Source organism: Sinocyclocheilus grahami, unplaced genomic scaffold (genome assembly GCF_001515645.1).
Source record: "Sinocyclocheilus grahami isolate Dianchi unplaced genomic scaffold, SAMN03320097.WGS_v1.1 scaffold423.1, whole genome shotgun sequence".
Taxonomy (NCBI): Eukaryota; Metazoa; Chordata; class Actinopteri; order Cypriniformes; family Cyprinidae; genus Sinocyclocheilus; species Sinocyclocheilus grahami.
In genome coordinates this window covers 216689-240676 of record NW_015505602.1, presented here as the reverse complement: position 1 = coordinate 240676, position 23988 = coordinate 216689, and the positions used below count along the sequence as shown (strand labels likewise).

Below are 23988 nucleotides of genomic sequence, written 5' to 3'. Positions count from 1 at the left end.
TTGATCTACATGAACTTTCACCTGGATTTATGGGATGTTTCCCCTTAAATAGCACAGCAAATGTGAGGGGACGTGCTCGAGGTTTCACTTTCCTTTTGCAGGACATGTGAAAACAGTCATTAGGGGGTGGTGTGGCATCATGGTTTAGTTTGGCCTGAATTTGATCTGTAACTTGAAGGTTGTAGGTTCAAATCCCTACTCAAACTATCACCATTGTGACCTTGACCAAGACAAAAAAGTGACCCTGGACCACAAAACCAGTCATAAGGGTCAATTTGTTTTAATTGATTGATTTATACATCATCTGAAAGCTGAATAAATAAGCTTTCCACTGATGTATGGTCTGTTAGGATAGGACAATATTAGACTGAGATTGAGATTATTTGAAAATCTGGAATCTGAGGGTGCAAAAAACATCTAATTATTGAGAAAATCATCTTTAAAGTTGTCCAAATGAAGTTCTTAGCAATGCATATTACTAATCAAAAATTACGTTTTGATATATTTATGGTAGGAAAGTTTCAAAATATCTTCATGGAACATGATCTTTACTTAATATCCTAATGATTTTTGGCATACAAGAAAAATGGATAATTTTGACCCTTACAATGTATTTTTGGCTATTGCTACAAATATCCCCCAGCGACTTAACACTGCTTTTGTGCTCCAGGGACACAAGTAAGTGCTAACTAACTAATAAAAACTTTCAATTAATATTGTTTTGAGGATGTGTGTGAACAGGAGTGCAGCTTGTTTGGGCTTCTGTTTGACATCGACGGGGTGCTGGTACGCGGACGGACGCCCATCCCTGCAGCCAAACAGTGTTTTAGGAACCTGGTGGACGGCGATGGAAAATACAAGGTTCCTGTGGTGTTTGTGACAAATGCGGGAAACTCTCTGCGAGAAACCAAGGCCGAGCAGCTGTCTCACCTTCTGGAGGTTGAGGTGAGACACCTGACGACAGGTGTAACCACAAATATTCCCACACATGACATGTGATTTGTCTACATGTGTCCGAGAGTAAGACGGGACGGTTTGATTTCTCCACACAGGTGTCAGCAGACCAGGTGGTGCTGTCCCACAGTCCTCTGCGGGTTTTCACTCAGTTCCATGACTTGTGTGTGCTGGTGTCCGGACAGGGGCCCGTGCTGGAGGTTGCACACAAGTATCCTTCTTTACCTTGATTTTGAGGACTATAATTATATAATAGTTATAAATAATTATAATTCTAAAAAATAAAATCTATATTATATTATTATAATTTATATAAAATAATTTATGTAATTTATTACTTATAATAATTAGTAATTTATTATTATTAAAATATTGTAATAATTATAACTAATTATTTTAATTTTAAAATGATATATAATTACTATAATTATAATTAATAGTATAAGTTATATATATATATATATAGTTATAAATATAATTATTGTAATAAGTATAATATAATAAATTATATATATGTAATAATATATAATGTAATATAATTAATATACTACTATAATAGTTATTTAATAAATAATCAAATTCAAATTAATAAAATATATTTTAATAGTTTAATTTCATAAAAATATAATTAAATTACATTTGTAAATTATAATGAATTTCTGTAATACTTCAATAGACAGAATTTTATTTTTTAAATAATAAAGATTATTACAGTATATATAAAAATATATATAATTTGTGAATATATAAATATATTGAAAATATAGATTATAAAATATATAATTCTAAAATAAAAAGTGTGTGGGTGTGTGCATGTGTGTAAATATATATAGTAATAAATTATTATTAAAATGTATTACAAAAATATATATATATATATCTATATGTGTGTGTGTGTGTGTGTGTGACCCTGGACCACACAGGTCTTAAGTGTCAATTTTTCAAAACTGAGATGTATGCAGCATCTGGAAGCTGAATAAATAAGCCTTCCACTGATGTGTGGTTTGTTAGGATAGGACGATATTTGGCTGAAATACAACTATTTGAAAATCTGGAATCTGAGGGTGCAAAAAAATCTAAATATTGAGAAAATCATCTTTAAAGTTGTCCAAATGAAGTTCTTAGCAATGCATATTACTAATCAAAAATTACGTTTTGATATATTTACTGTAGGACATTTACAAAATATCTTCATGGAACATGATCTTTACTTAATATCCTAATGATTTTTGGCATAAAAGAGAAATCTATCATTTTGACCCAAACAATGTATTTTTGGCTATTGCTACAAATATACCCCAGCGACTTAAGACTGGTTTTGTGCTCCGGGGTCAAGTATATATATATATATAGTTTTGTTTGTTTTTGTTTTTAATTGTCCTTGACGAAATAAACTCCAGTGTAGGTTTCAAGAACGTTGTGACCATTGACATGCTCAGGGAGGCGAATCCTCTCCTGGATGTAGTGGATCACAATCGCAGACCCAAAGACACGGTGAGTAGAAACAATGATATTTGAATATGTAAGTGTCACTATTAGCCTACTATTTGAACAGATTCCTAATCTTAACCATTAAGCACTGACTATATAATGTACTTCCCCAGATTCCCCCATCTAAGGATTTGCCACCAATAGATGGTAAGTTTCATTCCACTGCTTTTACTTTTTGTTCTGGAAATCTGTGTCTATTCTTATTTTGTAATTGCTGTCACTTTACAGCTGTCGTCCTGTTCGGCGAGCCTATCAGGTGGGAGACCAACTTACAGCTGATCACTGATGTGCTCTTGACCAATGGGAGGCCAGGAAACCCTGTGACATCATTGCATTACCCACATATCCCCGTGCTGGCCTGCAACATGGATCTGCTGTGGATGGCCGAAGCCAAAAACCCTCGGTCAGTGTCAGGAAGATCTTTTTTTTTAAATCTAATGGCTAAATGGTGGTTAAATCTAGCATTAAATGACAAAATAACAAGGAATGATGTTTGTTTGTCATTAGATTTGGACACGGCATGTTTCTTGTGTGTCTGGAGAGCATCTATAAGAAGATAACAGGCTGTGAGCTGAAGTACGAGGCTCTGATCGGGAAGCCCAGTGTTGTGACTTACAACTACGCCGAACTGCTCATTAGAAAACAGGCCGAGAAACTGGGCTGGACCCGACCGGTCCAGAGACTTTACGCCATTGGGTGAGTCAATGATTTGATGTTTTGAAGACTGAATGGTCAAATTTCATTGACCTTGAGCTCAATCTATAGCATACACTACTGGTCAGAAGTTTAGAATTATTACGTTTTTTAATGTTTTTGAAAAAAGTATTTTCTGCTCACCAAGGCTGCATTTATTTGGTGAAAAATATGGTAAAAACAATAATATTGTGAAATATTATTACAATTGAAAATATCTGAATTCTCAGCATCATTACTCCAGTCTTCAGTGTCACACGATCCTTCAGAAATCATTCTAATATGCTGATTTGCTGCTCAAGAAACATGTTTTTTAAGAATTTTTGTTGAATAGAAAGTTCAAAAAGAACAGCATTTATTTGCAATTGAAATCTTTTGTAACATAAAAAAGACTTTACTGTCACTTTTAATCAATTTAACGCAATAAAAGTATTATTTTCCTTCTTAATAATATGGTAGTGTATCGCAGTTTCCATAAAAACACTAAGTAGCAAAAACAGATTTCAATATTAATAATAAGAACAGCAAATCAGTATATTAGAATGAAGGATCATGTGACACTGAAATGCTGCTGAAAATTCAGCTTTGCATCACAGGAATAAATGAGATTTTACAATATATTCAAATAAAAAAATATTACCGTTTACACAATATTACTGTTTTACTGTATTTTTCATCAAATAAATGCAGCCTTGGTGAACAGAAAATACTTTTTCTCAGAAACATAAAAAATCGACCTAATTATTGAAACTTGTGACCGGTCAAAATGTCTGATGCATGTGTATCTCTCTCATAGCGACAACCCGATGGCTGATATTTATGGTGCAAACCTGTACAACCGCTACCTCAAAGCGATGCATCGCACCCGTGCGCAGGCGCAGGGCGGCTCGAGCAGCCAGGTGCCCGGAGGCCTGCAGTGTGAAGTGTCCGACGATGCCAAAGGTTCAGGACGGGTGATGGTGGGAGGCTCGTTCGATCACCGTCTGCCCGAAGGCTGCAGCTCCATCCTGGTCTGCACGGGCGTCTACAACCGTGACCACCAGGACCTGCCCTCGGACCCCGAGCAGACGGTCACAGAGCAGCAGATCTTCCACGGTCACCGGGACTTCCGCTTCGACCCCAGTCTGACGCAGCCCTCCTTCGTGGTGCATGACGTTCGGGATGGAGTGGAGTTGGTCTTCCAGCTGGAGGGTTGGTCACTGCAGTAAACCATCATTTATTACACCACGTCTACATGCCATGCGTCACGACTAGGGCTGCAAAACGATTAATCGAAAAAAAGAAGAAAAAGGTTTGTTTAGATACTATATGTGTGTGTACTGTGTATATTTATTATGTATACACACACATATATGTATTAGTGCTGTCAAACAATTAATCGTGATTAATCGCATCCAAAATAATGTTTTTCACTAGTTTACATAGTGTATATATATTGAAAATATTTGCATGTATTTACATGTATATATTTATAGTCATATAATTTATATTATATATTAATATATTTAATATATAAACGTAGCATTTTTCTTAAATATATACATGCATGTGTGTGTATATTTATGTATACATAATGTACACAGACATATATTATGTAAACAAAAACGTTTATTTTGAATGCGATTAATCGTTTGACAGCACTAATATTTATATCTTTTTACAAATATTTTTATGTAAACACTTGTATATAATTTATATTATATATAAATATGAATATTTTACATATAAATCTAACATATTTTTCCTTTTATGTGTGTGTATTTATATATACCTAATAAATATACAGAGTACACACATAGTATGTAAACATACACTTTTATTTTGAATCGATTAATCGCGATTAATCGTTTTGCAGCCCTAGTCACGACTTGTCGAAACGAAATCAGTCCCCATTATAATTCCTGTCCACACAGGAAGTGTCCATGGCGTCTTCGGATTTTGTATTTTTGCTTGTTGTGTTTTGATTTTTTACGTGCTTTTAAGCTATTTTTGAGCCATTTTATTTTTCCTGTTCATCTGAATTGATTTTACTTACAAATATCATATATGTTAATTAACTGCATTGGATTTTATTAGTTAAATACTCAAGCGTGTAATTTTTTTTTTTGTCACTTGCCCTCTCATTTAAATCATGTTTTGCATTTGAAAACCTTTTTCCAGAGTAAAACATAAACAATGTAATTGTAAAGGTGTGGTCATATTTGCGAAATTTGTCAAAAGTGTAGCAATGTATAAAGCACAGCTCACAACAGCTAAAAATAGACTTTTACGTAACTGCACAAGCATACAATTCACTGAGGCCCATTTCTGCTTGGAGTAAAACAAAGGCAACTTTGTATCTTCCAATTCACCCGACTTTATATCTTACAATACAACATTTCTTATTTCTTACACTTTTTCTTAAGGTGATGTCTCATTTAATCCCATATTGAAATATATGCTAAATATATGTTGCAAACAGTGAAGCTCAATGAAATATATTTTTGAAATAGAAAATATATTTAGTTTCAGCCTTCATATACCAAATACATTTCCAATCTTGCAGTAGCCTACATTTGAGCTAAATACAAATGTCCTATTAGAGATCAAAAGGTAGATTTATAAATGATTTAATAAGGTTTCATATTTTTATATATTGCATTTTTTGGAGCATTTAAAATTGTTCCTTGCTAAAGTTTATTGAAATGTGTTATGTTCGCACGTGTTATAGATAATTTAAGTTTTGTTTTAAATGTGACATGTGAATACATTTTCTTGGACTGAAATATATAGAGGTCAAAAAATATTTTTAAACGCTTTTTAAATTGAATTTATACATTTTAAATATATTTTCAAAAATATACAAAATGGCCAAAAATATATCGGTAGAAAATATATTTACATAAATATATTCTGAAACATATTTCAGTAAATATATATTTTAGCAAAAAAAAAAATGTGTATGTTTTGAAATATATTTGAAAATATATTTTTTGTGCTGTTGGAAATGTTATAAACCAAACAGCTTTCTGTTGGTCAGTGCAGCAAATCTGTGACCAACTTGACCTTGTTGCAAAATCTGTAAGAGGAACTCTTTAAGACCTCATGTGAAAATCCTTATGTATATTCATACAGAAATGACTGGATTTCGCCAACACAAAAATTAGCAGAACATTTTTTACAAAATAAAGATGCATTGTGAAGTTGCGATTACAAGCAACAGCAATTGGAAGAAAAAGTCGCAATTACCTTGTTTTACGCTAAAGCAGAAACAGGCTTCAATTAATTTGATTTTTATGCAGTTACGTAAAGTAAATGTTTATGCTAATGGAGTTTTATTAAAACTATGCCAAACTTTCGATACCGTGTTTTTCATCCACTTTACTGTTACTGCAGTCTGCTGTTGACCTGCTTCGTGTTTGTTGCGATGATTCGCTTTGACACTTCCAGTCTTTGCCCTGTCGGTTAATAGTGTTACACCTTGTCCCAAATCATGCCTTCATGCTCAATCTTTTCTAAGCAGTGACCCTTCTTCTGCAAAAACTCTTGTGAGATTTGAAATGTAGCAGTTAACGTACGAATGAGTTTCGCAGAATCAATGACGTTTACGTTCTAGACAAGCCCGAAATCAAGTGCACCATTTGGGACCTCAAGTGGCTTATGGGTAAATTGTTATGAGCTCAAACAGAGCATTGAAAGAGATATTTTCACATGCACAAGGTTAAACGTTTGCAGTAAGGAAAGACGTTCATCCATGAAGCCATACTAGTTAATGAAGAAACAACACGATGCCATTGACAAGAGGAAGTTCATTTCTTTTTCCTCCAATAGGTGGCAATGTGTGTGTTCTCTGATGTATTTGCCATTAAAGTTCACATACGCCTCAGTTAGTTTGTGTAAATGTGAACACTTTGGTTTGCTGTATAACACGGTACCTCTTAAGCGCCGTTCACACAGTTCGTATACTTGCGTTTTGTTTGCGCTGTTTTGTAATTGTCTTATGTACACAAGTCGGGTGTTTTGGGCATTATGTTGTAATTTATTTTCAGACGTAATAAAATAGTTCAACTCTGTCTAGCTGTCTAACTGACTGATAGGACAACACTGTCAGTGAGCAGTAACAAGCCGCATGATTATTCTTGGTTTGTTTAAAAATTTAACACACAAAATCCTCAATTCATATCTAATCCTTTAAATATATTAAGTGTTACGAAAGAACAAAGAATGCATTTGTTGACTTTGTAACGTTTTATGCATTTTATTGTACTGTACACAACCTACTGCAGAATAAATGTCTCACAAGAGGTAATCCGTAATATTGTACTTGTATACTTGCTAATTATAATTAAGTAATTAAATGCATTTTACATTTTCTGAGAGGTCTGATTTGTTGGACACCACATCCACAATATTTAGCCCACCATATTTGTGTTTGCGCTCAGCAAAGCGTTAAAGGTTTCTAATTACAACGTGGTTTTGCAGCATTGAGCAGTTTAGCCAATCACAGACATGTATGTTGATTTCTGGAACGCAGTGGCCAATCAGGCGTTGGAATCCACTCAACGCCTAAAACAGGAGTTTTGAATTTGCTAAGTGCGTAGTTCCTCTCAATGAATCCTCAAATCGTATAAACAAAGTGTAGACACTGTGTAAATGAAAGATTTCTTAATTATAACGAAAATTTGTGAGATCGTGATAAACCGAAATAAACGACAGCTTTTTAGTGATTATAGTGTGCAATATGCAAGATTTCCTATTTATTAGCCGCTATGGATAAATAACTACAGGAATAACAAAGTGTGGTAAACGGTAAAGCTGTTTGAGCAACAAAACAGTACGTTTATGATTGTGATTATAAATTTAAATTTTTGTACAGGTAAAATAAGCGAATTAAACCGGAAGCCTCGCACATTCCTGCGTTACTAAAGTGGAAAGTTAGTTCACCAATATTTGCACCTGGACACTGATTTTTAACAATGAAAATTTAGAAAACTGGTCAGTCAGCAGTCACATGACCTCTTCTCCAGTTGTTCTCCATCTATTGGATGAGAGTCTGAGTGCAGGAAAACAGTCGGTGAATCTGATTGGCTGTCCTGATGCACTATTCCTCCGTGTCGCACTATGAGTTCCCGTGCCATCAGTTCGAATGCTTCCTCGATGTTGTGATGCTGTTTGGCAGAGGTCTCGAGCGCCGCCAACGCACCCGTCCGCTCCGCTAGAGTGCACGCGTCCTCAAACAGCACCTGCCGCTGCGCCTCCAGGTCACACTTATTACCTGCACGACGGAAAATATATCACGAATATCCAGTTTGTTTGCTGCTAAAAGCCTCAAGCATCTATCCTGAGTAGTTTTCAAAGATTTGATTCAAATAACCAATGATAGAGATTTCAAAAAGACACTGCAAAGAAAAATTAGACAAGAACTAAGTAAAAAAATAGCATGAATTCAGCAATTACTCTTTACTCAGGAGACATGAGTAAAGATGGAGATGTAATGTTCCAACAAGCCTGCTTGATCAGTTGCCAAAGAAGAATGACAAAATTATTCAGCAAAATAAGATTTTCTTATCAAAGTGATCAAATGTTGTGTTGCAAAAATGAGTACACCCTCCTGAAAGTGTATAGGTTTAAGGATATTTTTGATCAACAGGTAAGTATACTGAACCAAAACTTTTAAAGACAAGTAATTTCCTGACAATTAAAAGTGTTATATAGCCCACTGAATCATACTCAAGACTTAATGCTGGCAGCAGTGGAACCACTCGAGAGAGAACTGCCAGATGACTTATTTCTTAGCATAAAAGAGGACAATGGTACAAGAGGAATACCAAATTATTGTTTTAAGTGTGAAAATATAGCAGAAGTAGCACCAACATTCAAAAACAATGGACTTGTGATAAGGCTCCTGAAATACTCATCACTAAATGAAAACTTGAAGTGAAGATCTGAGTGAGTTTTTGCTAGAAAAAGAGCAAGAGAAATAACATGCAAGTGTCTCAGAGCCGGCAAAAGTTGTGAAAAGATAACGTATGACGCAGCATGCAGAAGTGACATGCATGGTTGTTGTCACCACTAGAATTATCAATTTTGCCATCTTTCCATGAATTATATTAATTATATTAGTGATCATTAAGAAAATACATCTTTTATATTTATTCAGAGGGGGTGCACTCATTTATGCTGTGCACTGTATATAGTATATATATATATATATACACTATAAAAATACAATAAAACGTTTAATGTTTATTATTATTATTATGCAATTGCAAGTCAAAAAGTTTAAAAGGTGAAAAATATTTTTTTAAATAAATTATATATTCTTTATTACATATAATTAATATTCTTAATTACGTACATATTTTTCTCTTATAAAAATTTTAATTGAATGTAATCGAAATATAAATTTAGAATTTACTAATAGAATTTATGGATTTAATTAATTTATTAATATGTTAACTCTTTTTGGAAGAACATTAAATACTGTATTATATTTATAATAATAATTTTACCTGCATATCATGTGACCATTAACCAAAATTAGACAACTGTGCACATGTGAATGTCTTAAATTATTGAATTTTCTTTTAAAACCTTAGGGGTAGTTCAAGTAAATATTTTATGTCAAAGGGGTTCAGCTGGCTGACAAAAAAGTCTGGGACTCTCAGCTCTGACCTATCAGAACGAAGACGACGTTGGCGGCTCCGTACTGCTCTACACCCTGTATCCAGTGCGGCAGAGACTCAAAGGTGGGCCGTCGGGTCAGATCGTACGCGATCATGGCACCGTGAGCGCCGCGGTAGTAACTCTGTGTGATGGTGCGGAAACGCTCCTGTCCCGCCGTGTCCCAGATCTGCATCTGATCTCAAGAACACCACACAGATCCACACAGACACCATCACAAATACATCTCTTTAACATCTCAGGTGTCTCTTCTAGACCGCAGTGAGACTCAGTGGAGGCCCCTGAGAAAAAGACCTCAGTAATCTCACATGGCTACTGAAGAGATCTCAACACGGTCTCAAACTGCTCACATTTGCCAAGATACATTTGTCAAAAGGTCTGCAGTCATGAATGGATAGAAATGATCTGAACTGCTATTGTATAGCTCTATATTGACTCTAATTCTTATTTGATTTCTTTAATTCTTCTGTTTGTATGACACTATTTTTACAGAACAATATCTGTATGTGTTTAATAATAATATATACTTATTATTAATACTATTATTATCAATAAATAAAATGCATTATTTTATGTATTGATTTAATTACACGCACAATATATTTGTATTATTCTATTTTGATAGAAAAATATCTATGTTAAATAAAAATATATACTTATTAATACTATTATCAATTTGTATTATTTTGTGTATTGATTTAATTATACACACATACATACACACACAATATATATTTTTTTATATAATTGTATCGATATATTTACACTATACAAATATAATAATAACGCATTATATGTATTCATTTAATTGTTTATTTATTTTTATTATTTATAATAAAATTAAGAAATATTTCTTGAAAAAATAAAATAAAATCCCTATAAAAATAAAAACTTTTTAATACATAAAATATATAATGTTATGTGTTAATTTACTAGTTCATTTCCTTTATTATTTCACAATAATAAATATCTTAACTTTATATATATATATATATATATATACATACACTACCGTTCACAAGTTTGGGATCAGTAAAATTTTTTATCTTTTTACTGAAGATTCTTGTGCTCATCAAGGCTGTATTTATTTGATCACAAATACAGAAAAAACCCTGTTGTTTTGTGAAATATTATTGCAAATACTTTAAAATATAATTTATTCCTGTGACGCAAAGCTGAATTTTCAGGGAGATTCTTATGCTCATCAAGGCTGCATTTATTTGATCAAAAATATAGGAAAACATTTTTATATTGTGAAATATTATTACGACGTAAAATAATTTTTTTCTATTTTAATATACATTAAAATCTAATTTATTTCTGTGACGCAAAGCTGAATTTTTTTTAAGCATCATTACTCCAGTCTTCAGTGTCACATGATCTTCAGAAATCATTCTGATATGCTGATTTATTATCAGTGTTAAAACTGTTGTGCTGCTTAATATTTTTTGGAACCTGTTGTAAGGTCCACGCACTTGGCCCAAGGAAGGTATCCAGTGATCAATGAAGGTTTCTTGCGTGTTTGGTCTTTTCAGCGCGCAGAGTAATTCAATTTAGGTTTAACTCAAATCTGACTCCATTTTAGTATGACCTCGAATTTTGTGCTGCTTAATATTTTTTTGGAACCAGATACTTTTTTTTCAGGATTCTTTGATGAATAAAAAGTTTTTAAAAAAGAGCATTTATTTAAAATAGAAATATTTTCTAACAGTTTCCAAAAAAATATTTGGCAGCACAAATGTTGCCAACATTGATTATTCTAATAATAAATCAGCATATTAGAATGATTTCTTAAGGATCATGTGACACTTTATACTGGAGTAAGGACTGATGGAAATTCAGCTTTGCATCACTAAAATAAATTATATTTAAAGGGTATTAAAATAGAAACCATTATTTTATATTGTAATAACATTTTGCAAAAATCTGACTCCATTTTAGTATGACCTCGAATTTAGGTTGAAAGGCAAATTGGTTGTTTGTCGGTCTCTAATTATTCTGACATTCGATTATTCTAGTTAACTCTTTACTTTATATTTACTCGTTCATTAGGAATCTATGTCGCTTAGGGTACCTCACGGCGGCCGCTATGCGTGGGCCCCACGATCACGCCCAGTCTGATCCTTAGCCAGAGGTTTATGACTAATCTGTTTAGCCCCGTATAGTTACCCATGTAATGCTCAAAACATTAATCAGCGGTTCTGCTAGAACCCCTTGTCTAGCCCCCGATAGTTAATAACTACGTACAACTTAATTAAAGCCCAAAACATTAATCAGCGGTTCTGCTAGAACCCCTTGTGTAGCCCCCGATAGTTAATATAACTACGTACAACTTAATCAAAACCCAAAACATTAATCAGCGGTTCTGCTAGAACCCCTTGTCTAGCCCCCGATAGTTAATAACTACGTGCAACTTAATTAAAGCTCAAAACATTAATCAGCGGTTCTGCTAGAACCCCTTGTCTAGCGCCCGATAGTTAATAACTACGTGCAACTTAATTAAAGCTCAAAACATTAATCAGCGGTTCTGCTAGAACCCCTTGTCTAGCGCCCGATAGTTAATAACTACGTGCAACTTAATTAAAGCTCAAAACATTAATCAGCGGTTCTGCTAGAACCCCTTGTCTAGCGCCCGATAGTTAATAACTACGTGCAACTTAATTAAAGCTCAAAACATTAATCAGCGGTTCTGCTAGAACCCCTTGTCTAGCGCCCGATAGTTAATAACTACGTGCAACTTAATTAAAGCCCAAAACATTAATCAGCGGTTCTGCTAGAACTCCTCGTCTAGCCCCCGATAATTAATATAACTGCGTACAACTTAATTAAACCCCAAAACATTAATCAGCGGTTCTGCTAGAACCCCTCGTCTAGCCCCCATTAGTTAATATAACTACGTACAACTTAAAGCCCAAAACATTAATCAGCAGTTCTGCTAGAACCCCTTGTCTAGCCCCCGATAGTTAATATAACTACGTACAACTTAAAGCCCAAAACATTAATCAGCAGTTCTGCTAGAACCCCTTGTCTAGCCCCCGATAGTTAATATAACTACGTACAACTTAAAGCCCAAAACATTATTCAGCGGTTCTGCTAGAACTCCTCGTCTAGCCCCCGATATTTATTATAACTGCGTACAACTTAATTAAAGCTCAAAACATTAATCAGCGGTTCTGCTAGAACCCCTTGTCTAGCACCCGATAGTTAATATAACTACGTACAACTTAAAGCCCAAAACATTAATCAGCAGTTCTGCTAGAACCCCTTGTCTAGCACCCGATAGTTAGTATAACTACGTACAACTTAATTAAAGCTCAAAACATTAATCAGCGGTTCTGCTAGAACCCCTTGTCTAGCCCCCGATAGTTAAAATAGCTACGTACAACTTAATTAAAGCTCAAAACATTAATCAGCGGTTCTGCTAGAACCCCTTGTCTAGCCCCCGATAGTTAAAATAGCTACGTACAACTTAATTAAAGCTCAAAACATTAATCAGCGGTTCTGCTAGAACCCCTTGTCTAGCCCCCGATAGTTAAAATAGCTACGTACAACTTAATTAAAGCTCAAAACATTAATCAGCGGTTCTGCTAGAACCCCTTGTCTAGCCCCCGATAGTTAAAATAGCTACGTACAACTTAATTAAAGCTCAAAACATTAATCAGCGGTTCTGCTAGAACCCCTTGTCTAGCCCCCGATAGTTAAAATAGCTACGTACAACTTAATTAAAGCTCAAAACATTAATCAGCGGTTCTGCTAGAACCCCTTGTCTAGCCCCCGATAGTTAAAATAGCTACGTACAACTTAATTAAAGCTCAAAACATTAATCAGCGGTTCTGCTAGAACCCCTTGTCTAGCCCCCGATAGTTAAAATAGCTACGTACAACTTAATTAAAGCTCAAAACATTAATCAGCGGTTCTGCTAGAACCCCTTGTCTAGCCCCCGATAGTTAAAATAGCTACGTACAACTTAATTAAAGCTCAAAACATTAATCAGCGGTTCTGCTAGAACCCCTTGTCTAGCCCCCGATAGTTAAAATAGCTACGTACAACTTAATTAAAGCTCAAAACATTAATCAGCGGTTCTGCTAGAACCCCTTGTCTAGCCCCCGATAGTTAAAATAGCTACGTACAACTTAATTAAAGCTCAAAACATTAATCAGCGGTTCTGCTAGAACCCCTTGTCTAGCCCCCGATAGTTAAAATAGCTACGTACAACTTAATTAAAGCTCAAAACATTAATCAGCGGTTCTGCTAGAACCCCTTGTCTAGCCCCCGATAGTTAAAATAGCTACGTACAACTTAATTAAAGCTCAAAACATTAATCAGCGGTTCTGCTAGAACCCCTTGTCTAGCCCCCGATAGTTAAAATAGCTACGTACAACTTAATTAAAGCTCAAAACATTAATCAGCGGTTCTGCTAGAACCCCTTGTCTAGCCCCCGATAGTTAAAATAGCTACGTACAACTTAATTAAAGCTCAAAACATTAATCAGCGGTTCTGCTAGAACCCCTTGTCTAGCCCCCGATAGTTAAAATAGCTACGTACAACTTAATTAAAGCTCAAAACATTAATCAGCGGTTCTGCTAGAACCCCTTGTCTAGCCCCCGATAGTTAAAATAGCTACGTACAACTTAATTAAAGCTCAAAACATTAATCAGCGGTTCTGCTAGAACCCCTTGTCTAGCCCCCGATAGTTAAAATAGCTACGTACAACTTAATTAAAGCTCAAAACATTAATCAGCGGTTCTGCTAGAACCCCTTGTCTAGCCCCCGATAGTTAAAATAGCTACGTACAACTTAATTAAAGCTCAAAACATTAATCAGCGGTTCTGCTAGAACCCCTTGTCTAGCCCCCGATAGTTAAAATAGCTACGTACAACTTAATTAAAGCTCAAAACATTAATCAGCGGTTCTGCTAGAACCCCTTGTCTAGCCCCCGATAGTTAAAATAGCTACGTACAACTTAATTAAAGCTCAAAACATTAATCAGCGGTTCTGCTAGAACCCCTTGTCTAGCCCCCGATAGTTAAAATAGCTACGTACAACTTAATTAAAGCTCAAAACATTAATCAGCGGTTCTGCTAGAACCCCTTGTCTAGCCCCCGATAGTTAAAATAGCTACGTACAACTTAATTAAAGCTCAAAACATTAATCAGCGGTTCTGCTAGAACCCCTTGTCTAGCCCCCGATAGTTAAAATAGCTACGTACAACTTAATTAAAGCTCAAAACATTAATCAGCGGTTCTGCTAGAACCCCTTGTCTAGCCCCCGATAGTTAAAATAGCTACGTACAACTTAATTAAAGCTCAAAACATTAATCAGCGGTTCTGCTAGAACCCCTTGTCTAGCCCCCGATAGTTAAAATAGCTACGTACAACTTAATTAAAGCTCAAAACATTAATCAGCGGTTCTGCTACAACCCCTTGTCTAGCCCCCGATAGTTAGTATAACTACGTACAACTTAATTAAAGCTGAAACACTATGCATAGTTAACGTAACTGAGTACAACTTAAACTAAGGTCGAGCGGTTAGTCAGAAACCTCTAATCTCACCCATGCTTCATCTAACCTAAGATCTAGAGTCTACTTTTGTAAGATTAAGACCATTGTACCACTCACCCTGAGACTATTCAAATGAAACCAAACATGACTGTAAATCTTATTTGCATTCATATAGAACATTATACTATTGACCATTCTGAGTGAATCAAGTGGAGGGAGGAGATGAAAAGGAACTGATGCATATGTGAGAGAGGCGATTCCTGCACCGCCACTCTGTGGGGTTTCTTCAAGATGCCCGTGTAAGTTTGTATTGTCTGTTTCTCAGGAGATCAAAGTATCTGCGTTTCGGAACTGATGCATATGTGAGAGACGTTTTCGTGCATTTTCTCTCAGTGAGATCTCTTAGGATCTGTATTATCTTTTAGTCTACTTTTGTAAGATTAAGACCATTGTACCACTCACCCTGAGACTATTCAAATGAAACCAAACATGACTGTAAATCTTATTTGCATTCATATAGAACATTATACTATTGACCATTCTGAGTGAATCAAGTGGAGGGAGGAGATGAAAAGGAACTGATGCATATGTGAGAGAGACGATTCCTGCACCGCCACTCTGTGGGGTTTCTTCAAGATGCCTGTGTAAGTTTGTATTGTCTGTTTCTCAGGAGATCAAAGTATCTGCTTTTCGGAACTGATGCATATGTGAGAGACGTTTTCGTGCATTTTCTCTCAGTGAGATGTGGAAACAGATGTCTGTATGTTAATGCACTGTGTGTGTATTGTCTGTCTCAGAAGATCAAAGTGTCTGAGGTTCTGTAATTCTTACACTGTGATACTTTTTTCAGGATTCTTTTATGAATATAAAATAAAAATATAAAAACAGCATTTATTCAAAATGGAAATCTTGTGTTACAATATACTCTATCGTTAAAAAGTTTGGAGTCAGTCAATTTTTTTCTTATTTTGAATGTAATGAATACTTTTATTCAGCAAGGATGTGTTAAACGGATAAAAAGTAATAGTAAAGACTCATATTGTTAGAAAATATTTTAATTTTAAATAAATGCTGTTCTTTTTAACTTTTTATTCATAAAAGAATAAAAAAAAAAGTATAACAGTTTCCAAAAAACCTGCATATGAAGCAGCACAACAGTTTTAACACTGATAATAAATCAGCATATCAGAATGATTTCTGAAGGATCATGTGACACTGAAGACTGGAGTAATGATGCTGAGAATTCAGCTTTGATCACAGGAATAAATTACATTTTAAAATATATTCAAATAGAAAACCAATATTAGGAACTGAAATAATATCTCACAATATTACATTTTTTTCTGTATTTTTGATCAAATAAATACAGCCTTGGTGAGCACAAGAGACTCCATTAAAAAACATAAAAAATCTTACTGATCCCAAACTTTTGAACGGCAGTGTATACTGTATATACATATATAAATTAAATATATTTTATATATTATAATACATTTTTATTTAATAATAATGATTGTATATCTTTAAGAAATATATATTATTATTATTAACTATTTCTCCTATAAGAAAACTAAACAATTTTTTTTATAACACCTTAATTACTAATATATACAGTATATACTATATATATATATATATGCATACAATCCTATACAGCCTTTATAAGAAGAGTTCTTTACTGAATTTAAGGGCCTGAAACTCTAAAAAGCCTTTTTTTTATATATATTTTTTACTATAAGTCATAAATATGTGAGCTCACCTTCACTCTCTTGCCATTGATGTCTATTGTGCGAACGGTGAAGTCCACTCCAATAGTGTTGTGCTGGCTGTCACTGAAGAGCCCAGACTTGAAGCTGTGGATCACGCAGGTCTTTCCCACATTACTGTCGCCAATCAGGATGATCTTGAACAGAAAGTCACAGCGATCTTCATCCTCCTGCCCTGTGGACTGCATTTCTGCAATAAATACTCACAAATCGTGACCCACAGACCCCGAAACGATTCATTCAGGGCGCAAAAGTCACAGCTTCAGTGCAATTTTCACCATATCTGCAATCAGTTCTCTGAAGACAGGCCTTCTCTGTAAGCTAGCACTAAAAATCACATATTAAGAAACCACCATACTGCCCATACAAAGTGAGCTGACCTTGTCACACAGCATTAACTCAACATTGACTAATTTTTTTTCTGCCATGTCCTTTGTTTTCTGTGAAACACAGAGTCAAATACAAACAGACACACCCCTGTCTACCTGCGTCTGGAGGCGAGACGTCCAGTCGCCTGCCCACCTGCACCACTGCATCTCTGGGAATTGCAGTTTGTTTGTAGATATTGCAATCTATTGGAAAAGAAAATGTGCATATTTAAAGTTTTACATATGAGAAAGCCTGTTACTTCTCTTCTAAACCATCTAAACATGATTCTCAAGTAAAAAAAAAAAAAAAAAAAAAGGTTATGAACACATATGCATCTTAGAAAGTGCTAGACTACAAATCAAACACAAAGCAGCACCGCTGTCTTGAAAGGTGACCTTTGCTCAGCAGAACAGGATATAAACACATAACTCACTCCACCGTCCGCTGTCTTGCTCTATTGCACACAATCACGGGTCACATTTGACTGTCGTAACAAATGAGACAAACTCCAGATCCGTCTGTCAGTCAGTCTTATAAACTACAGAAAGAATAGGCAGTGGCACTTACAGTATGTCTGCTCCAGTAAAGTGTGTTTTTGAGAACGTGAAGGGCTGAAATCTACAGTAATGTGTGTAAACTGTGAATGCACACCCACACACACTCACACTCACGTCATTAGCTGAAGTGAGCACGATGCACCGCTGCTCGACGGACAATGCACACATCTGTGTGAGGGGTGCGCTTGGCTCTCAGCCCGGTCCAGAGGTCAGAGGTCTTTGTGTCTGGTCACAAGTTGACTCGGGGGAAATGCAGTGTAAGTTTGTATTGTCTGTTTCTCAGGAGATCAAAGTATCTGCGTTTCGGAACTGATGCATATGTGAGAGACGTTTTCGTGCATTTTCTCTCAGTGAGATGTGGAAACAGATGTCTGTATGTTAATGCACTGTGTGTGTATTGTCTGTCTCAGAAGATCAAAGTGTCTGAGGTTCTGTAATTCTTACACTGTGATACTTTTTTCAGGATTCTTTTATGAATATAAAATAAAAATATAAAAACAGCATTTATTCAAAATGGAAATCTTGTGTTACAATATACTCTATCGTTAAAAAGTTTGGAGTCAGTCAATTTTTTTCTTATTTTGAATGTAATGAATACTTTTATTCAGCAAGGATGTGTTAAACGGATAAAAAGTAATAGTAAAGACTCATATTGTTAGAAAATATTTTAATTTTAAATAAATGCTGTTCTTTTTAACTTTTTATTCATAAAAGAATAAAAAAAAAAGTATAACAGTTTCCAAAAAACCTGCATATGAAGCAGCACAACAGTTTTAACACTGATAATAAATCAGCATATCAGAATGATTTCTGAAGGATCATGTGACACTGAAGACTGGAGTAATGATGCTGAGAATTCAGCTTTGATCACAGGAATAAATTACATTTTAAAATATATTCAAATAGAAAACCAATATTAGGAACTGAAATAATATCTCACAATATTACATTTTTTTCTGTATTTTTGATCAAATAAATACAGCCTTGGTGAGCACAAGAGACTCCATTAAAAAACATAAAAAATCTTACTGATCCCAAACTTTTGAACGGCAGTGTATACTGTATATACATATATAAATTAAATATATTTTATATATTATAATACATTTTTATTTAATAATAATGATTGTATATCTTTAAGAAATATATATTATTATTATTAACTATTTCTCCTATAAGAAAACTAAACAATTTTTTTTATAACACCTTAATTACTAATATATACAGTATATACTATATATATATATATATGCATACAATCCTATACAGCCTTTATAAGAAGAGTTCTTTACTGAATTTAAGGGCCTGAAACTCTAAAAAGCCTTTTTTTTATATATATTTTTTACTATAAGTCATAAATATGTGAGCTCACCTTCACTCTCTTGCCATTGATGTCTATTGTGCGAACGGTGAAGTCCACTCCAATAGTGTTGTGCTGGCTGTCACTGAAGAGCCCAGACTTGAAGCTGTGGATCACGCAGGTCTTTCCCACATTACTGTCGCCAATCAGGATGATCTTGAACAGAAAGTCACAGCGATCTTCATCCTCCTGCCCTGTGGACTGCATTTCTGCAATAAATACTCACAAATCGTGACCCACAGACCCCGAAACGATTCATTCAGGGCGCAAAAGTCACAGCTTCAGTGCAATTTTCACCATATCTGCAATCAGTTCTCTGAAGACAGGCCTTCTCTGTAAGCTAGCACTAAAAATCACATATTAAGAAACCACCATACTGCCCATACAAAGTGAGCTGACCTTGTCACACAGCATTAACTCAACATTGACTAATTTTTTTTCTGCCATGTCCTTTGTTTTCTGTGAAACACAGAGTCAAATACAAACAGACACACCCCTGTCTACCTGCGTCTGGAGGCGAGACGTCCAGTCGCCTGCCCACCTGCACCACTGCATCTCTGGGAATTGCAGTTTGTTTGTAGATATTGCAATCTATTGGAAAAGAAAATGTGCATATTTAAAGTTTTACATATGAGAAAGCCTGTTACTTCTCTTCTAAACCATCTAAACATGATTCTCAAGTAAAAAAAAAAAAAAAAAAAAAGGTTATGAACACATATGCATCTTAGAAAGTGCTAGACTACAAATCAAACACAAAGCAGCACCGCTGTCTTGAAAGGTGACCTTTGCTCAGCAGAACAGGATATAAACACATAACTCACTCCACCGTCCGCTGTCTTGCTCTATTGCACACAATCACGGGTCACATTTGACTGTCGTAACAAATGACAAACTCCAGATCCGTCTGTCAGTCAGTCTTATAAACTACAGAAAGAATAGGCAGTGGCACTTACAGTATGTCTGCTCCAGTAAAGTGTGTTTTTGAGAACGTGAAGGGCTGAAATCTACAGTAATGTGTGTAAACTGTGAATGCACACCCACACACACTCACACTCACGTCATTAGCTGAAGTGAGCACGATGCACCGCTGCTCGACGGACAATGCACACATCTGTGTGAGGGGTGCGCTTGGCTCTCAGCCCGGTCCAGAGGTCAGAGGTCTTTGTGTCTGGTCACAAGTTGACTCGGGGGAAATGCAGATAAGCCAGTTAATGACTCCTCCTGTTTGACTCAGAAAACGTCTTTTGTTAAACTACACCATGGCAGTCTACCATGAGTACAAACACTGGTTGTTTTGAAAATTATGCAAAATTATATCGAAATGTAAACGTGTAACTGGACTATTATAATTTTCAGATTTTTTTTTTTTAAAGGAAATGTGAGTATTTGACCATACAAAAAAATAAAAAGAATGTTGCTATATGGATGCAAAGGGGTTTTTGGTATTTTTCTATACTAAAAATCAACATTTTAGCAAAACGTGTATTTAAAATAATTCGTTTATTTTTTATCATTTCCACACATTTCAAATATTTAGTCATATTTTTGTTTTAAAAACTTTTCAAATAATTTATATTTTAAATATTTATTGAGTTGTCAATTTAAAATGTTTTTTTATTCATTTGTCCATTTAAAAAAATGTATTCTTAATTTTTTAAGTAGATCTCCTACAGGAATTTACCAATTAATTCTTTAAAAATCATACAATGTGATTTTCTGGATTTTTTTTCTCATTTTGTCTCTCATAGTTGAGGTATACCTATGATGAAAATTACAGGCCTCTCTCATCTTTTTAAGTGGGAGAACTTGCACAATTGGTGGCTGACTAAATACTTTTTTGCCCCACTGTACATATATATATATATATATATATATCGCTGCCAGCGATCCCCACTTCATTCTCGTTTTCTTCCCCGTGAAGATCCTTAAGGAAGCTATCCTCAGCAGATCCTCGTAGGGAATGGCCGCTTAACAGTTCATTGACAAGCCGTTTTTTTTAGGTATGTCTCCGAACGCGGTAATTCCTTTCTTACGAGGGAATATTTGCAGTCAAAGTTTGGGTTCCCATCTTTTGTCTATTTGAGCCATTTCAGCTCATTTTTCTAATTTTTCCTTCTCCCCACTTCAAGTGGAGTGGAATATCTAGTGTTCGCATCTCTGTTATGGCGATTGCGATCCCATCCAGCAGAGCAGCGAAGAGTAAAGATCCCTCTCGCCCGTGTGCTTGTGGGTCGATGATTTCATCCAAAGACTCTCACCCTCTGTGCATCACGTGTCTGGGAGTTAGACATGCACAGGCCGTGCTCGCCAATCCCGAGTGCCGCCCGCACTACTCTCTTTTCCCGCAGCATGGGCTTGGCTGTAGCGGGTGAAAGGGTTCTGTGGCTAGGACTCTCAGGCCTGTCAGACAGGGAGAAGACTGAGTTTCTTGATGCTCCAGTGGAGCCAAAAGCCCTTTTTGGGGCTTCTGTGACAAATATGCGGCAGCAGTGTGACCTTCGCAAAAAAGATGGGGAGGCCTTTGAAGCTCTCCTCCCCAGGAAGTCCACGGTTCGACCCCCACAGCCCTCTCGCCCAGGTTTTCCTACTGCCTCCAGAGGGGGTCAGTCGGGGTTCAGAAACCCAAGGCCCCCCCCACCCCAGCAGTCAACACAGGTGGAGGTGAACCCAAGACAGCCCCAGCCGAGAGGTAAGGCCTCATTTGCGGCTACAGCGGCTAAACATCGACCAGCTCACCCTCAAGGGGGAAAGAAGAGGCCTGTGGCCATTTTCAGAGTCAAAAGAGGGGTTACAGCACTCACGGAGTCTTTGTAGCACCCCTCTCTATAACACAAGAGTCTTGTTCTTCCACTCCAGCAAAGAAGTGTCAGGGTTTGATTCAAGTTCAGTGTTCAGAAAAAAACTGTTCTCAGATAGGAGTGTTGGCACCAGTTCACCCAGTGCCCCCATGTTGTTACTCCCCTCTCCGCCCGCGAGATTATGCAATAGAGAGGAGGAGGTTTGGGAAAGCAAAAAGTGTGTGAAACAAATAAAACTATTCCCTGTGCATCCAGGCAGCAGGCCAAGGGCACAGAAATGTCTGAAAATAAACAAAAATACAGACAAAAACATCCAAATCAGAGCTGCAACCCCTAGCTCCGCTGCTAGATGGTGCCGCCGTGCCATCAGTGATCGAGAGCTACAGCAGTCCGCTCTCTGCTCACACGGAGATTTGGCGCGAATGCGCAGTACACCCTTGGATTTTATCCACAATAAAACGGGGTTATCGTCTGCAGTTTGTCAGATGGGGAGTCAGCTCAGATTTTGGAGGAAAAAATATCCTCTTTATTGAGAATAAGAGCAATTCAAGTTGTGCCACCAGAGGACAGCCATCATGTGTTTTACTCCCGGTACTTTGTCATTCCCAAGAAAGGGGGAGGTCTCCAACCCATTCTGGATTTACGGAACCTCAACAAACACCTCAGAAAGTACAAGTTCAAAATGTTAATGTTAAAAGCATCATCAGCCATTATTCGTCCCAAAGACTGACATACGTCCGTAGATCTAAAGGATGCATATTTTCACATAAGCATCTACCCGACACACAGAAAATTCCTCAGGTTTGCCTATCAGGACACAGCCTACGAGTTTGTGACAGTTCCGTTTGGGCTGTCAATAGCTCCACGAATTTTCATCAAATGTGTCGAAGCATCTCTGACTCCGCTGAGAATAGGGGGTCTCAAAAGTGTCAGCTTATTTAGACGATCTGCTTCTCTGCGCTCCGTCGCGGCAGAAGTGTCTCATTCTGTAAATGAGACACTTCTGTCTCATTTATAGAACTTGGGGTTCAAAATAAATGAGACGAAAAGCTGCTTGGTGCCCACACAGGAGATAATCTACCTGGGTCTCAGACTGAACTCAGTCCTGTATCAAGCGTTTCTGTCAGAGGAGCGCATCAGGTCGATTCGCGGCTGTTTATCCCTTTTTCAGAAAAGTAGAAAAGTCCCATTCAGACCATGTTTACGCCTGCTGGGACTGATGGCCTTAACTGTCTCAGTTATTGCTCTGGGGCTGCTGCGAATGAGGGCGTTTCAGTGCACTCTGCATGCGCGCTCTCTGTCACTGAAGAGATCGCACGTTTCTCGAATCAGGGACTATGCTGGGAGCAGTTTCTGAGAAAGGTGGTGATGACGGATGCTTCGCTCACAGGCTGGGGCGCAATGTGCGAGGGCAGGATAGCGAAGGGAAAATGGCCCGCCTTAACTGTCTCAGTTATTGCTCTGGGGCTGCTGCGAATGAGGGCGTTTCAGTGCTGGGTTGCAGCACAGCGCTTGTGTCCAAAACGCCACCTCAACTGCAAAGTGATGGTGACATCACTCTGCATGCGCGCTCTCTGTCACTGGAGAGATCGCACGTTTCTCGAATCAGGGACTATGCTGGGAGCAGTTTCTGAGAAAGGTGGTGATGACGGATGCTTCGCTCACAGGCTGGGGCGCAATGTGCGAGGGCAGGATAGCGAAGGGAAAATGGCCCATCCCACTACAGAACGCACACATAAACTTCCTGGAACTGTTAACAGTGTTTCTAGCATTAAAACATTTTGAACAGTTTCTAAGGAACCACCACGTTTTGATCAGACAACACAATGGCGGTGG

General features: G+C 36.6%; 2 protein-coding genes across 3 annotated transcripts in view; one reads left to right on the top strand and one right to left on the bottom strand.

The window, feature by feature from the left end:
• LOC107551405 (cat eye syndrome critical region protein 5 homolog) overlaps positions 1-4410 on the top strand; it is a 5460-nt gene extending 1050 nt beyond the window's left edge. Inside the window, exons 2-8 of one of the 2 annotated variants that reach the window (XM_016232990.1) lie at positions 742-945; positions 1053-1165; positions 2355-2448; positions 2559-2592; positions 2674-2848; positions 2953-3141; positions 3935-4410. In XM_016232990.1, coding sequence (XP_016088476.1) covers positions 742-945; positions 1053-1165; positions 2355-2448; positions 2559-2592; positions 2674-2848; positions 2953-3141; positions 3935-4346 — 1221 coding nt within the window. In that variant the 3' untranslated portion in view covers positions 4347-4410. Of the gene's footprint in view, positions 1-726; positions 946-1052; positions 1166-2354; positions 2449-2558; positions 2593-2673; positions 2849-2952; positions 3142-3934 lie in introns of both variants that reach the window. The other variant, XM_016232989.1, reaches the window with a different exon arrangement.
• A 3447-nt stretch (positions 4411-7857) lies between these two features.
• Positions 7858-18066, bottom strand: LOC107551422 (ras-related protein Rab-19-like). Its single transcript, XM_016233012.1, has 5 exons — positions 18005-18066; positions 17554-17640; positions 17062-17250; positions 9793-9976; positions 7858-8392 (listed from the first exon to the last, which is right to left on the bottom strand). Exons 2-5 carry the CDS (start codon positions 17602-17604, stop codon positions 8118-8120), a joined length of 699 nt encoding a protein of 232 aa, XP_016088498.1. The 5' UTR covers positions 17605-17640; positions 18005-18066; the 3' UTR covers positions 7858-8117.
• Positions 18067-23988: the final 5922 nt, after the last annotated feature.

Bases quoted from the DNA above. Each gene is read 5' to 3' on its own strand.
- LOC107551422 (XM_016233012.1), bottom strand. From the start codon at position 17,604: ATGCAGTGGTGCAGGTGGGCAGGCGACTGGACGTCTCGCCTCCAGACG. The intron at 9,977-17,061 runs GTGAGCTCACAT...TCTTGAGATCAG, and splicing joins TCAATGGCAAGAGAGTGAAG to ATGCAGATCTGGGACACGGC. The intron at 8,393-9,792 runs GTCAGAGCTGAG...TCCGTCGTGCAG, and splicing joins CGTCGTCTTCGTTCTGATAG to GTAATAAGTGTGACCTGGAG.